The following is a 14,724-nucleotide window of genomic DNA, read 5'->3' as shown; positions in this document are numbered from 1 at the left end:
CATGCATGTCAATCATACAAAACAGACAAATTTCCAGGGAGGGGGGGGAGGAGAAGTTTAAGGTGAGGTATAAACCAAGGTCTGGGTTCCATTTAAATTTCTTTTCTCTTTCATTTTGAGCAATGAATTATATAATACTGGGAATTTGATGAACAAAGGTCCATTAGAGATGATTGTGGTGATTTGCTTCCAAATCAGTAAAATCTGTCGCACTCCACTGCCTGTTCCCCCAACCCCCCCCCCCCTCCATCCCCATCCTCTAGTTGAACTCTGCTCCACAGCCCCTACTTTCATTTTTCCTGTTCTTCATATCAATTTAACTCTTACATAATATTTTAAGAACCTATTTGGAGTATTTGAACACAAGATTTGGGCTTGATTGTAAATTCCAACCTTTAGCAGTTATACTAGACGGATATAGGAGTCATTGGATACATCAAAGACAAGAATCAAAGACAATGCTTTCATCAGACTTGTTACAGGAGGTGGAGTCAACCATTATATTATATATGATGCTGTACATCTACAACAGCATCATACTATAGCTGAGTTTAAATTTCCATTCAGTCATCTAACGTTTAGAGTCCATGAGTTACATTATATACAAGCAAATCTACATAAAGGACCAGTGTGGTCATTAGATCACAAAACTAGCCATGCAGGAATTAACTTACACCTAGACTAGAGCATAGTTTGCTTTACACAAGAAATTCATAGACAAGTAATATTATGCTGTACAGAATCACTGGTGGACGTCATTTTATAGGTATACAAATTAATAAATTATACTACAGTATTGGTAATGCAGTCCTATGAAGCCAGATAGCAGCTGCCTGCCCTTAAACTCTCCTCTTCCATGAGCGGATGTGATCCTTTAGACAAGAGCAGGTTACTTCTTTAAGAACAAACCGCCAACGCTTAACTGTAGCAGGTAATAATGTAGTCAAAGTATCAACATATCTTAAAATTGACTTGGCTACCCCCAAATCAGAGCTCTTCTGGTTCTAGGTGCCTATTCCCTCTCACCCTACCATTACCCTCTCCCTCTCACCCTACCATTACCCTCTTCCTTCCCCTCTGTCTGACTTCTTCGAGCTTCTTCAAGACTTCCACAGAATTTGGGTAATTTTTACTGTACGCGGCTAAGACCTGCTCAAAGATATGCTCGGTGCGTGGATGGGTGCTGAGAAAAGCCTTTTCTAAGACGTAAAGGTCGACTCCTTTGTCTTCGGCCAGATGGGAGACTTGGCTCAGCCCAAAATCTATGAGATAGACCTCCCATATGTCATAAGGTGATTTCAGGAGTATGTTGGATGTTGTGAGATCTCCGTGCACAATGTCGTTGCTATGTAGCTTAGCGAGAATGGATCCCACCTTTCCAGCCACAGAGCGGAGTATTTGATTGTCTTCCTCTGTGTAAGGTGGTTGAAACTGCTGGATGAATTCGCGAACAGTTAACGAATGTTCAACTTTCTCCATGTAGATGCAGTTGTTACATGTGTCCATGAAATATACGGCTGGGACGGCAATGCCTGATAAGGAAAAAAAAGAGGCCAAATCTGATACTCCATAAAGCGTATTTTGTGCATGTAGGCAAGTACTGTTTCAATTATTGTCAGAAAGCATAAACCAGGTAAAGACTCAATAAAAGACAACCTCGCTCACAAAACAGTAACATAGCAACACAGAGAATTTGTGTTCTTTCTTCGTCACATATAAGCCTATACACATTAATGAACTACCAAGCCTAAACATTTAGGAGCATGTTAAGTTATTCAAGATTATCATCATTTTGCCCTTAAAGGGATGCTGTATTGGCTGAAAATATGCTAGATATCCAGATATGGTCACCTTTGGTCAAAATTCTTAAACTGTTTTTATTACCACCTTTGAGGAAATTTTCCTCACTGGGACATTCAGTCATCTTTTGTATTCCTTAAAAACCTCCGAGAACAATTTGGAGAGTAAAGACTTCCAGGAAAGTACTTTTTGAAAACTTCTAGCAATTATAGCTTGCAATAATTTGAGGCCTATACCGACTACCTTTAACCTGTGAACGTCCACACAGTGGAAGAAGTGTACAGTGCAAGCATATTGGTTTGACTATACTGTATGTTACCCTACTTACCAGCTTTTCTGCATCTCAACAATGCTTTTACCTCCTGAGCAATCCTTCTGTGGGTTAGCCTCTCCTCTAATACAGGGTGTCGATACGTTTTCTTGAATCTTTCTTTGATGATGCATTGTTTGTCATAAAATTGACCTTGATAAATTTTAGCTTCAGCCCCTTGCTGGATCATATCAGCATCAGAAAGTTCTGATGGTTTTGTAGCCATGATGATTTTTCTCTTCTATCAGCTGTTGAAACAATAGGACTATCCTGTTAGAGAACCAATAAAATACTTTTAATGATCTTATAAAGTATAAAGCTTGGAAGAAGCAAATCAAAGCAGTTTTCTCAATTTAGGGATGTCCTTTCGAGGTCTATGGACACCTGTGGACGACATTGTCCTCAATCACTCTAATAAGCACCAGAAATCATGAAAATAACTACAACTGCCACCAAAATCCATCAAAGATTGACCATTTTACAAGTCTTTTCTTAACTGTAGTTTTATTATTGAATAAGCAATTAGCTAATTATGTAAATTGATGCTGTTAAGAGAATGACTGCCTAATTTTCTGTAATGTACACCTTTGTTCCTTTTTTAACCTTCAAGGAAACTGAACATGGCTTTTGGCCTATCACAAGATTTTGAATTATTTTATTGTCTTTCTTTGAAAAAGAGGAACATAAAAATTATTCAAATGATACATGTGGGCTTGTATTTGTGGTAAATTAATTAAGGGCTACAATAAGATCAAAGTTTGCATATATTTATTATTATTATCAAACGAAGTGATTATTCGCAGGGCAGCCCGGCGAATAACGTACACAGACACCTTATTTGCAGGGCTGTGAAGATTTTGAAAATAGGTTTATTATTAGGTTTTGCTATTGATACCAGTCAGTTTAGGGGCCTTGAAAAAGCCAACCTTTTGGGCCCAAATAGTCTTAGCCACTTCATAAGCTAAGTTTTGGAACCCCAGCAGTTCAATTTTAAAAGCTTATTTTAAGGGAGCTTATCTTGGGATTCCCCAAAAGCCGATATTGCCAGAAAGCCAATATGGTCAAGGGTGTGACACCCCCCCCCCCCCCTCCGACACCTTTACATGTAAATGAGCAGTCACTCTGCAAAAACAAAGGTGAAAATGAGGGATGACATTTTTTTATGTTGGCGGTACTGATGCTAGACTGGTTCAATCTTAAGGCCCTAGGCTCCCAAAACCAATCCTAACAGCATTAAGATAGGAATCCCAAAGGCCAATAAATCCCTCAAAATATAGAGGCTCCCAATTAAGACTCTCAATAAGATAGCTGGTGCCCAAAAGCAAACTCGAATAGCCCAAAGTTACTGAGCCCGTTAACCCAGTCTAAAGCTGCCCTGTGAATAAGGTGTATGTGTCTGGCTATTCGCAGGGCAGCCCTGCATATAAGATGCTTATGTCTGGCTATTCACAGGGCTGCCCTGCGAATAAGGTGTATGTGTCTGGATATTCGCAGGGCTGCCCTGCGAATAAGCCCCACCTAGGCTTTATCAAAACTTCAGATGTATATATCTTGGAAAGGAGCTTTGTAAATAAACTTCAACAGATTTTGAATGAGATTATCACACACAAAAAATGCACTGAGTATGGGGCAAATTGGTTAGGTGTCCGATTGTCCATAGTACTTAAATCATACTACATTCTTAAAGTCTGGTGTTATTGTTGCATTTATAAACCTAGAAAGGTAGGATGGTGACTTCGAAGTTCGGCCACTTAAGACTTAAAACACCCCAAAACTAAATCTTCTGGTATAAATCATTTGAAAATATACTTCATATGGTTGGAGAATTTTGTTATAGTACGATACACGGCCAAACTTTCTTTCCTGCAAACTGTTTTCACGTTGTTTTCCAAGAAGATTCTTCGTGATTGTGGAACTGGTATTTCTTGCTAGAGTATTGCGAAGTTCGGACACGCAACCCACAGTATGGCGCTGGTAAAAATTGGTGGCGCTGTTGCTCTTTCAGTAATTATAACAGACTTCATAGATCTTCGTCATTTTATTGACAAATATGTAAGTAATTTCTTGCACACGGGTCATTTTGGAGAGAAAATAACTGTAGCTTCGTACTTTTTGGTGAAATTTGGCTCTTCCTGTAGGTTTTCATGGTGAAAATCGTGTATTTCTTAGGGTGCCCGAACTTCGCAGTATGGCGAACTTCGCAATACTGACTATACTTCATTAACATAACAGGAACCTACTAACAGCCTAGGATAAGAACTAAATCTAGAGTACACAGTGCTTTTGAAACCTTCTTTGACTGGCCTAAGCAACAACAGTATGCCTATTCAATAAACTGTTGTACATGGCAGTAGGCTAAGTTAAGATAAATTTGGCCTTAACAGTAACACTGTAACGTGCGTTTCGCGAAACTGGAACCACACAAAAGTGTAGGCCTTAACCTCGAAGCGTAATAGAAATTGATGAAGTTAAAGACATCTTAACCCCTCACATGCTAAATAAATGTCGTGGATTAATATATTAAATTAACCTTTATAAATTTCTCCCAACGATGTTCACCAAATGGCCAACTATATTTACAGACCGAAAAATCCTGCTGTTGACAAGAATCTATTCTCTGCAGATTTTGTATCACTACGACGGTAGTAGTCGCGTGCGTCCTGCTGCGCAAAATCTCTGTTAGGGATTACCGAGATGCATTAAGCATCTGCTTCCAGATCTCCGATCAAAGCAAATCTAATTAGATTCCGATCAGCATCGATAATTCCTAAAAGTTTCAATAGAAAACTATATGAATCACTCGTTTTCTTCACTTATTTACATAGAACTAAAGTTGTTTCTCGTCATGGGAATGACAGCCGCCGGAACGAAGGACGGCTCACGATGGGTACATCATGCTACCCCTCTCAGTGTAACCTTTTTGTAAATCACGATTTTTGGGGGACCATTAGTGTTGATTGCATAATCGCATTAACTTTGAAGGACACATCAATGACTAATTTGCTCTGCACATGTACAGTACACTCTGCTATGCCTATTTTGTGTCACATTAACAATAGACTAGCTTTGAAAAGATTTAAGGCTGTTCGTCTGGACTCAAAGATAAGACTAGGGTAAACGAACAATGCTACCTATTCGATGTTTTCGAAGCCGAGTTTTGACAGGTCTGTGCAGTACATATCGACGAGTACAAAAAATGGCAACAAGTCCAACGTCGTCTGCGGCTAGTGGAGCAGAAGGCAGTTCTGAAAATGACGAAAATGAAAACAAGAACAAAGATCAGTCAAATGACAAACTCAAGAGCACTTTGATGGATACAGTGCTCACATTGGAAAGACTTGATGTGAATCTGTTTCGGTTAGTTAGGAGCATTGGAATAGCTACCTTTCCTGTAGCATTAAGCCTAGGCCTAGGCTATATAACTTAGTTAGGCTACAATAAGTAGCCAACTTGTAACTATGTAAGCCCATCTTAAACAATTTTCTCCCCCGAACTTATGCGTCAAATATGCGGCCATCGAACACATTGGATTGTTAAAAGAGTGCAATGCATTTGAAATTCACAAAACTTTTTAAGAATATGACATGTACTATGACTCTAGAATTTGGAAGAATTACCAGGTAACCAGGGTATATATTCTTTCACTCTGATTGAAGGCAATAAGTTTGCCTAATAGTTGAAATGATAATTAGTAAGCTGATAGATAAACTGAAAGTGGAAAGTGATGAATTGCACATAGCATGCAAAGTAACATGTAACACATTGAGGGACAAGCTAGGCCAAAGCAATTAACACTGGTCTGTTCATTCACAATAGCAGTGGGAGGAAAACAAATCTGTAGATTATACTTGAAAAAGATGCAAACTGATGGTCACATTCCAAAAACAATTTACAAATATTCTATATCACCAAGAATTTGTCAAACACTTTGTAATTGCATGTAATGATATAGTACAGTACAATTCTAATCGGGTAAAGAATAGGCTCAATGGAATGAAATCAATCAACAATTAATTACTGTGTAGGAAAAGCGAATGAAACTAGACTTACATTAGGTAAATGACAATTAGATGTGTTGGCAGAAGGTACAGAATTTTGTAAGAGACTCATAATGAAATGTCAGAAACTGAAGCATAATATAAAGTTTGAAGCAGCCCTAGGCTGTTGAGAAAATTATGTTTACGAATGTATTATTCTGTGCAGCAAGAATTTCATGGAAATGATTGGTATGACAATCTTGAAATAAACACAGCAAAAGACAAGGAAGGACATAATAGCAATGATAGAAGTAATTGTATTGTGAATGTCAAAGAATGACATGTGTGGTGATTGCCAATTTAAGCAAAATTGTGAATGACACAGAAAATTTCAGGGTGGTTGAGAAGTCCAAAGACATGGCCGATGACAAGGAATGACATAGAAATGAAAAGTTGAATGGTAAGATTATTGACAAGAAATAAGGTAGCAAACAACAAGGCATGGAATATGTGTCATTACTACAAGGAAAGATGTGGGGATTGACCGGTGCTCACAGTGAATGACTTCGACCTTGCAGCCAAACAAGGATTTGCCAAAAGAGTGAACATTGCCAATTAATGACAAGGAAAGAAATGGTGAAAATCACATCTTGAAAGGATAACAAGAAATGACACGGTTATTGACATAGGATGATAGGAGAAGTGATTAAGTAAGAAATTAAGATGGCGAATGTAGGAGGTACTGTATGTTATCCCTCAGAATAAGGACATTTTCTGTGAATATATTAAAATATGCTGTCAGATCAGGCGCGCAGCCAAGGTGGGCGAAGGGGGCAGCCGCCCTCCCCCCCCCGCTTGAGCATATTTTTAATTTTTTTTTTTTAATGTTTTTATGATATCGCTAGTAATTTTAAAAGAGAAAATGCTAAGATGCAACTTACAAGGCCTTGGAAGTGCCATTTCCAGCGATTTGGGAGGCATTTTCAGCCAAAATTTTCTTAAACGCTTCGCGCCAATCATGGTGGCGCTATGCTTAGATAGTTTGCAATGCCGTATCTACGGCTCTGATTGTTTGCCTTCATTTTCGTCCCTCCCTTGGCAAATTCCTGGCTAAGCGCCTGTATCAGATGCAGGTTTTTGGGCAAATCTCTATCTCCATTCTCTTTCAGAGCAGCTCAGATGTGGTCAGCTTTCAGAACCAAGAATCTCTTTGGTGGTCAAATCGTAGGGCAAGCTCTGGTAGCAGCTGGAAAGACGGTTGATCAACGCCTGAATGTACACTCACTACATAGTTACTTTGTCACACACGGTGGGTACTATAGTACTGTAATGTTATTGAATATTCATAAGATGTCCGTGTGCAAACGATGCACTACATTGTATAATCTGCACCTGTTTGTTCTTGAGCTGTGCATTTGCATATATTGATATATAAGTTAGAGCATGCCGTCTGCTCGTCCTTGTTCAACCTGTCTCTCCATCTGTCAACATGTAATCTTGGACATGTCGTCCTGTATCTGTCCTGCACAGCATGACTATGTTACGCAATAAAATATAACATGTTAATACTCAACGTCGGCAGTGTTCTACTTGATTGCATAAAGAACTCATATTTAAACAAAGAAACATGACAAGTACCCTTTCTAGGACTCGTACAGGACCTTCGTGCATTTAAGATGGCCTCCTCAGATGGAAACTAGTTCAAATATTTAGATCAGGAGACATTTGTGACAACTCAGATTGTGAAATACAGAGCATTTGTTATATTCAGATCTATATTTTGACTAACTTATTTGTGGGCTGAAGTTCGGTTGTGATAGTGTTACTTTTAAAACTGAGAAGAGACTGTAGCCAATGGATAGCTTTATTGTATCCTTAAAGTTAAACGTGTGACATGTGGAGCCAACGGGTTGCTGGCATAAATGACTGCTGGGTTCAGGGAGCATTTTATATCCATATACTGTATGATCAATTTTCCTTTTAGCAGTAATGATAGATCCAATTGTTACACAAATTGTTCTAAGACTATAATACACCTAGAACCAAAACCCTTTTGAGTTAATACCAGTTCTGTATGCATGCTAGCAAAATGATTCTCATATCCCAAAAGCACAGGGGGTAGGAGCCGGGGGGCACGTGCCTCCCACTTTTTTTCCAAAATAGCAAATGTGCCCTACTGGCAAATAAAATGTGCCCCTTTGATGAAGAACTGTCTTTTGGATATTTTAAGCCTTTGTTAATTTTAATATTTTATTTATTTAATTTATTTAATTATTCACATGCACCATAATAGTATTGATAGCATACTAACACATCATATATATTAGGTGAAATGGCCGGTGTGTATCGGTTTATAGTTTATCAAGTGGTGGTTGTGGAATGTGAAAGTGCTCCTCTGATGTTTTGTCCCCCCCCCCCACGTTTTGGAAGCTTCCTACCCCCCTGCAAAAGCAGATGCAGTGAGCGGACAATAGGATTATCTCTTGGGTGCAATATAGCATATATAGCATATAGCCCTCAGGTGAAAGTTATCATACCCTTATTCTTCTGATATGAAAATTTTGAAGGTCTAGTTGAAGCATAGAAATTGTTTGAATTTTAAGAGCCTTGTCTAGCTGTATCTGAAATATTTTTCAACAGCATTGCATTTGGGAGATGTCACTTTTCAAGCACAAAATGCCAATACTTTCTTCTTATCAATTGAATTTTCGGAGGCAAGTTCTTTATAACTTTACAAATAAACTCGCTCTCAACTTTACCAGGAAATCCCGACAAACCAGTCCTCTACAAGGTAGAGAATATCAGAGATGGCAAGAGCTTCTCGTCTCGATCTGTTCAAGCAATCCAAGATGGCCATCCAGTCTTCATAATGAACGCTTCTTTCCACAAACAAGAGGAGTCTCCATTTCAACATCAGTTCTCCATGCCAAATGTTCCTGAACCAGAGAAATTGCCAAGCGACAAAGATTTACTTTCAGAATTTCTAAAGTAAGCTTGTTTCATCATGACTCGTAATAATGCTTCCCTTTCACTCTTCATTGGTTGCGTTTTGCTTTCCGGAAAATCGTTTTTGCAATATTCCCATCAATGAGATATACATGTAGGAAAGTATTTATCAATGAAATACTCTTTGCAGTAAAATTTGTAAATCTGTATTCGTGGTGGTAGATGTGTTTGTGTCAAAGAGCTGCTTCTTGGTACAGGAAGAAGTTAAAGATGGTTCAACCTCCATTGCTTGTACAATTTGCAAGTTCTAATTTCTCCTTGGCATTTCCTAAATAAAATTGAGTTAGTTCTATAAGTTAGTGTTTCCTTCTGAGGTGGTTTGATTGCACCCAGCCATCATGAACTGTTTTGGCCCATGTAGAACATTCGAAATGTTCTATGCTTATATGAAGCAGTAAACAGTAATTCTGTAAGCAGATATCTGTGTGGTTCCTATGTAAAATCATATATACACAAGCTAGGAGGAACAGGTAAGCAGATGTCTGTGTGGTCCCCATATGACTTCACATATACACACTAGGAGGCCCAGGTAATCAGATGTTTGTGTGATCCCTATGTAAAATCACATATACACAAGCTACTGTAGGAGGAACAGGGAAGCAGATCTCTGTGTGGTCCCTATATTATTTCACATATACACAAGCTAGGAGGACCAGGTAAGCAGATGTTCTTGTGGTCCCTATGTTAAATAATATATACACAAGCTAGGAGGAACAGGTATAAAGCAGAGTTGGTTGGCACTAGATGTCATTGCAGAAAGAAAACATAAGTTGTTACATTTGAGCAAATCATTGTATATAGGCCGCAGTACAGGAAATTCCTAAACAATGTAACCATGGCAACAACTCCCTGTACTTTACTGCAGGCCTGTAAAAAATACCATACTGACTGCCCTTGAGTATACAAGCAGGCTTTGGAGTAACTGTGATTTTGAGTAACAAAATTGTGTAAACTTAGGGCGACTTTACAAGACAATAACAGTAGGACGAACGAAACATGGTGAAATGGTGTCTATAATTGTGTAGTTATCTTGACTTCTTTTATCCTTTGTTTAAATTGTAAAATGCTACTTTTTAGATAAGGTTGGAAGTGAAACTCCTTCACAATATTTGGCTGCTCCTGGATGGGAATTTGTTTCATATTATCATATATATTTTTCGTCTTGTATTTTCATAAACGAATACCCTGTTAATGCTGTGTATGATGGGAGCTATGGCAATTTGCCTTCATATTCTAGATCATTCTGGGATGACGAATCAGCCTGTGCCTACTTTACCCCCCACCCCCCCCCCACCCCCCCCCCCCCGCCCCAATCCTTCCTATACCTTATATTAACATAGTACTCAATACTAATCAATTTTCTCTCTTCTACCAGAATTCCTGACACACCTCAGAAACAAAGGGAAAGAGTGGAGAGATTTCTTGCCAGGGAAATTCCCTTTGAACATAGAAGAGTAGATGGTATGAGGGTTCACTTTGGTTTAGTTCCAACAGAGCCCAGAGTACTCACTTGGGTTAAAGCTAATGGCTTTATTGGTAAGCACCTACCTTCTGACATATTAAAGCTGTCAGAGAGAGAAGTTTGTTTTTTGAGCTGATTTGAGGGGAGGGGGGTGGGGGGTGGGATAATATACAGTACTAAGGACAGAGAATTGCTTCACTTTTCATACATCCGCCATAAATAAGATATCATGTGAACAACAAACATCAAGTAGAAATCACTGCCTTTCTTGCTTTCTTTCACTCCTTAATGCCAAGTTTATAGTTTTGTTGTCACGTAACCCCATCATCGAATGAAATCCTCTATCAATATAGTTATTATATACATGTTATCTGAAAGTATGAAGGTAATACCCAACTCTGCCTTACATTTAATGATATCACTACCTACATTGTGAAAAGTCCTCAGAGGGTATTTCAAAGATTTGAAATTGAACATTGTTTGTTCGGTGTTAGGAAATTGGCGATAATTGGATCTTTGTTATTGACATGTAATTCTTGAATTATTCATTCATGTTTTACTGACATATATACATGTTGTTCCTCTCATCGCTTTATTATCTTCTTTTTTGTCCGTGACAGGTGAAGGCAACAATCAAATGCATGCCTGCGTTGCAGCTTACCTCTCGGATATTGAACTCAGTTTTACATGCGTCCTACCAAACAGAGATATTGGTATCGGTTTGATGACCTCATTAGACCATTCCATGTGGTTCCACGCTCCCTTCAGGTCAGACGAGTGGATGCTCTATCAATGCGAGAGTCCTATCGCTGGTCAGTATCTCAGTTTTTATTTCTTCTTTGTTGTTAAACATGAGTCAACGGGGGAGTGGGGGGATTTAAAAGTAACATCAGTAACACTAGTCTGGCATTTTAGGGAGAGTTCCAGTGATTTGTTTCCACCCCTTGTTATCCACATTTTAACATTTCCTTGACCGATATTCAATCGCCGTTACCAACTTGATGTTAATTTTGTTCTTTTTACTCGTAGCATACAGTACCAGTCGAAAGTGCAGTTTTACAAAACTGGTTTAAGTTAAGAAAATGGTTAGCAATTGTACATTGTTGCATACTTCAAGTTTTACAACACGGGACTTGTATTTGTGAACTGGTTAGAATTCTGTCCAAGCCAATCATCGTTTTTAGCTTTTTCCAAAATGCGTCGTATAAGTTTCCCCATCACTTTCCTGTCCATCTGACAAAACGTTCGTCATGGAGGTAACCTGGAATGGTATGAGTACAGGATGTTATGTACTTGTCTGGTTGATGCATGCTTCAAAACTTCGGTACTTCAACTGTTTCAGCCTAAATAGAACAATGAGGGCATTGTGGTTAAGGCAGTGGACTTGTGATCTAAGGATTACAGGTTCGAGCCCTGGCCAGATCATTGCATTGTGTCCTTGGGCAAGGCACTTTATCTCCATTGCCTCTCTTCACCCAGGTGTATAAATGGGGACTTGCGAGGTGACTTGTAAATATAGTTGTGTGCACCGGTTTGTGGCTGGACCCCATGGGAAGTCCCCCAGGGGACACATGGCTGTGCTGTGGTGCACTGTGGTGCCCCAGGAGAGATTGTTTGAATTGTGCACACTTTGGTGTGTAGGTGTGACAAGTTACTAATGACCAGGGTTAAGTACAGCGCGGCGAGACTTTATGGTAAGTTGCGCTATGTAAGAACTGAGAATTATGATTATTATTATATTCATCTCACAGTGAAATTATATCAATTGAAAGGTTTCATTCTGTCCTTGCAGGAAATGCTCGGGGACTAAACTTTGGTCGTCTGTGGAGAAGAGATGGGACACTCGCTGTGTCAGTGGCTCAGGAAACCTTGATCAGACCCAAGCTGTGAGGTGCTTATTTTATCGTGAATTGTTTAAATATTCATGACCCAAGCTGCGAGGTGCTAATTTTATCGTGAATAGTTAAATATTCACGAGATACTAATTACTACACAGTTGTCCTGGTTTATCATAGTTATGAATAGCTACGATGCACAACTATGTTATTACAGTAGGTCTGAAAAGACAGCTCAGTGGTGACTACATCCATTTGTGTATTAAGAGCAGCTGTGTGCATCTGTTATGAGATCAACTTTCACTAAACCTATCTTTCATTTAATAGAATATTTGATGGAGAGTTTGCATGAATTTATTAATACATTTATTAACAAGTTGTTTGTAATCTATATAATAGACTGTCATATATCCATCATATTTCATGCACCTCTCCATAAGCAGCATGTTGAAGAATGCATGTAAATATGTATATTTGGTGTTTCATTGTGTTTTTAAACAAAAAACCTGCAAAGAAATAGTGATCACCACCAACTAAAAGAGCTAGATAAGTCTGTTTGAATATACCTATTATACTGCTATATGTATACAAAGGGATCTTTACATGTACATATATATGCTATCATATTATACTTACCTGTCTGTGCTGATATATGAGAAGAGTGCAGGACTTGCATTTCTGATAAACTTGGTTTGAATTTTGAATTCTAAGTCTAATTCCCGTTTGAAACTTTTGTGTATGGTATTCAGTCGTTCAGTATGATCCTGCTTAAGAGACATTAACATGTACATAAACATGTACAGAGGAGTGTTAGCTCAGTGGTTAACGCCAGTGCTTTTCAATCATAAGGTCCCGTGTTTGAGTCACTCAAAGATTAATGTATGTCGTCCAGTTACAGAGTTGTTGACAATTGACAATTCATAATCATGGACGTTAAATATGAATCTAAGAGACTGACTTCGGTCAGCTTGCGGCTTTGATAAGCCAATGATGGCTTCTTCGCGGGTTCCTGCTTGCAGGAGGATCTAAAATACATACATTACCCACAGTGTTTTAATGCAAGAGGCCCTAGAACCCCAAGCAGCATAAAGGAATACTGAACGTCATGAATATGTAAATTGTGTCATAATTATTATGAGTATCAAGTCTGCTTGAGTATCAAGTACCAAGTCAGCTTAAGAGCTATACTGGAAAGCAGTGCTCCTGCACTGAGCAGGACTACCCTCATTAAAGATGACAATAAAAAAACAATTAAAAAAATACATGCCTGTTTTTGAAAACTGCTTTCGCAAAGGAAAAGGTTCCAGGGTGTGGGGAAAAACTTGATGTCTAATGTAAGAAACAGGACTGCATCTGTACATTCATAATTGTGTTGCTTCAACTGATCCGTCCCATATTGTAATTTAAACAGCCTGTTATAAAGCCAAATTGAAGCTGAGGTAAGGAATGCACGCCTTAAACTTGTAGAGAGATACACAAACATTTAAAATACTGAATGAAAAGGTCAGCCCTGACTAGTGAGACTGTACTGAAACCATTTAATGTTGGACATAAAGAAATTCACACCACTATGTGGCACATAATGGTGTCATTATTAGGATGGAAACCAATATCACCTTTATAACTTCAATGTAGCCTTTCTCGGACAGGTATTTCCCGCCTGAAACAAAATATGCAAAATGTTATCTTTGCAAAGTACTATGTTCAATATTTTGTTGTTTTAATTTTATAATTTTACCATGCTATATCATTAAAGCAATCGTATGAGGGGGGGGGGGGGTGAAATACATTAATGACTGTTAATATGCAAAGTTATTCAATCTTTGATCTGAAATAAAAATAGAAATGTTATTATGAGCTACCTGGCAAGTGTGTTTTATTTTGGAAGACTGCCCTCTAAATAAACAAGTTCCTTGATAGTATATAGTCGTATACTACATATTATTGCCCATTGACTTACACACTTAATCAAGTAATGTGCCTCTAAAACCTTGTAGATGTTTGAAGTGATATAAACCCTTTATTGGATGGAGGACATGTTGAACATTCATAACACATTCTATTTTCTGTACCATTACCACATGTGTAGATTTTAGCTATGAGACCATCTCAATATATGCCTCCTGACTGGTAAACACATTTCCTATGTTACTCTTTGAAGGTTTACTTAAAGGTGTCTAAAATTCCCTTAATTGGCTCAAAATTTTTGTACATAGGAGCCACAAATCGTACGTATGTGATATAAAAGAAAAAGATGTTCTCTTGTCCAATGTGGCTCTTTTCCTGAGAGAATAATCTTACGGATCAAGATTAACTACATGGAGTGCGCCACCC

General features: G+C 38.4%; 3 protein-coding genes across 6 annotated transcripts in view; 1 reads left to right on the top strand and 2 right to left on the bottom strand.

Annotated features, from left to right (window-relative positions):
* The window catches only part of LOC139962468 (uncharacterized), an 81,062-nt gene that overhangs the window by 47,309 nt on the left and 19,029 nt on the right, over nt 1-14,724 (bottom strand). The gene's annotated exons all lie outside the window — the stretch shown is intronic.
* On the bottom strand, nt 487-5,373 carry LOC139962534 (EKC/KEOPS complex subunit Tp53rkb-like). 3 transcript variants are annotated; one of them, XM_071962633.1, is made up of 3 exons: nt 5,242-5,373; nt 2,129-2,358; nt 487-1,532 (listed from the first exon to the last, which is right to left on the bottom strand). In XM_071962633.1, the coding sequence occupies exons 2-3, from the start codon at nt 2,334-2,336 to the stop codon at nt 1,048-1,050; spliced, it is 693 nt and encodes a 230-aa protein (XP_071818734.1). In that variant the 5' UTR covers nt 2,337-2,358; nt 5,242-5,373; the 3' UTR covers nt 487-1,047. The 3 variants fall into 3 exon arrangements, with proteins under 3 accessions (XP_071818734.1, XP_071818715.1, XP_071818725.1); XM_071962614.1 differs by lacking the exon at nt 5,242-5,373 and adding an exon at nt 4,641-4,796; XM_071962624.1 differs by lacking the exon at nt 5,242-5,373 and adding an exon at nt 4,641-4,775 and having other exon boundaries at nt 2,129-2,380.
* On the top strand, nt 5,098-13,650 carry LOC139962505 (acyl-coenzyme A thioesterase 8-like). Of its 2 annotated transcripts, XM_071962539.1 has the most exons (7): nt 5,098-5,467; nt 7,257-7,396; nt 8,850-9,075; nt 10,469-10,629; nt 11,176-11,367; nt 12,348-12,446; nt 12,497-13,650. In XM_071962539.1, exons 1-6 carry the CDS (start codon nt 5,235-5,237, stop codon nt 12,443-12,445), a joined length of 1,050 nt encoding a protein of 349 aa, XP_071818640.1. In that variant the 5' UTR covers nt 5,098-5,234; the 3' UTR covers nt 12,446; nt 12,497-13,650. The 2 variants fall into 2 exon arrangements, with proteins under 2 accessions (XP_071818640.1, XP_071818634.1); XM_071962533.1 differs by having other exon boundaries at nt 12,348-13,650.

This window comes from Apostichopus japonicus, chromosome 3 (assembly GCF_037975245.1).
Source record: "Apostichopus japonicus isolate 1M-3 chromosome 3, ASM3797524v1, whole genome shotgun sequence".
Lineage (NCBI taxonomy): Eukaryota > Metazoa > Echinodermata > Holothuroidea > Aspidochirotida > Stichopodidae > Apostichopus > Apostichopus japonicus.
Note: the sequence above shows the minus strand (reverse complement) of the source record. Positions and strands in the feature narration are given on the sequence as shown.

Bases quoted from the DNA above. Each gene is read 5' to 3' on its own strand.
- LOC139962534 (XM_071962633.1), bottom strand. From the start codon at position 2,336: ATGGCTACAAAACCATCAGAACTTTCTGATGCTGATATGATCCAGCAA. The intron at 1,533-2,128 runs GTAAGTAGGGTA...TTTCCTTATCAG, and splicing joins GTTGAGATGCAGAAAAGCTG to GCATTGCCGTCCCAGCCGTA.
- LOC139962505 (XM_071962539.1), top strand. From the start codon at position 5,235: ATGCTACCTATTCGATGTTTTCGAAGCCGAGTTTTGACAGGTCTGTGC. The intron at 9,076-10,468 runs GTAAGCTTGTTT...CTCTTCTACCAG, and splicing joins TTACTTTCAGAATTTCTAAA to AATTCCTGACACACCTCAGA. The intron at 10,630-11,175 runs GTAAGCACCTAC...TGTCCGTGACAG, and splicing joins TAAAGCTAATGGCTTTATTG to GTGAAGGCAACAATCAAATG.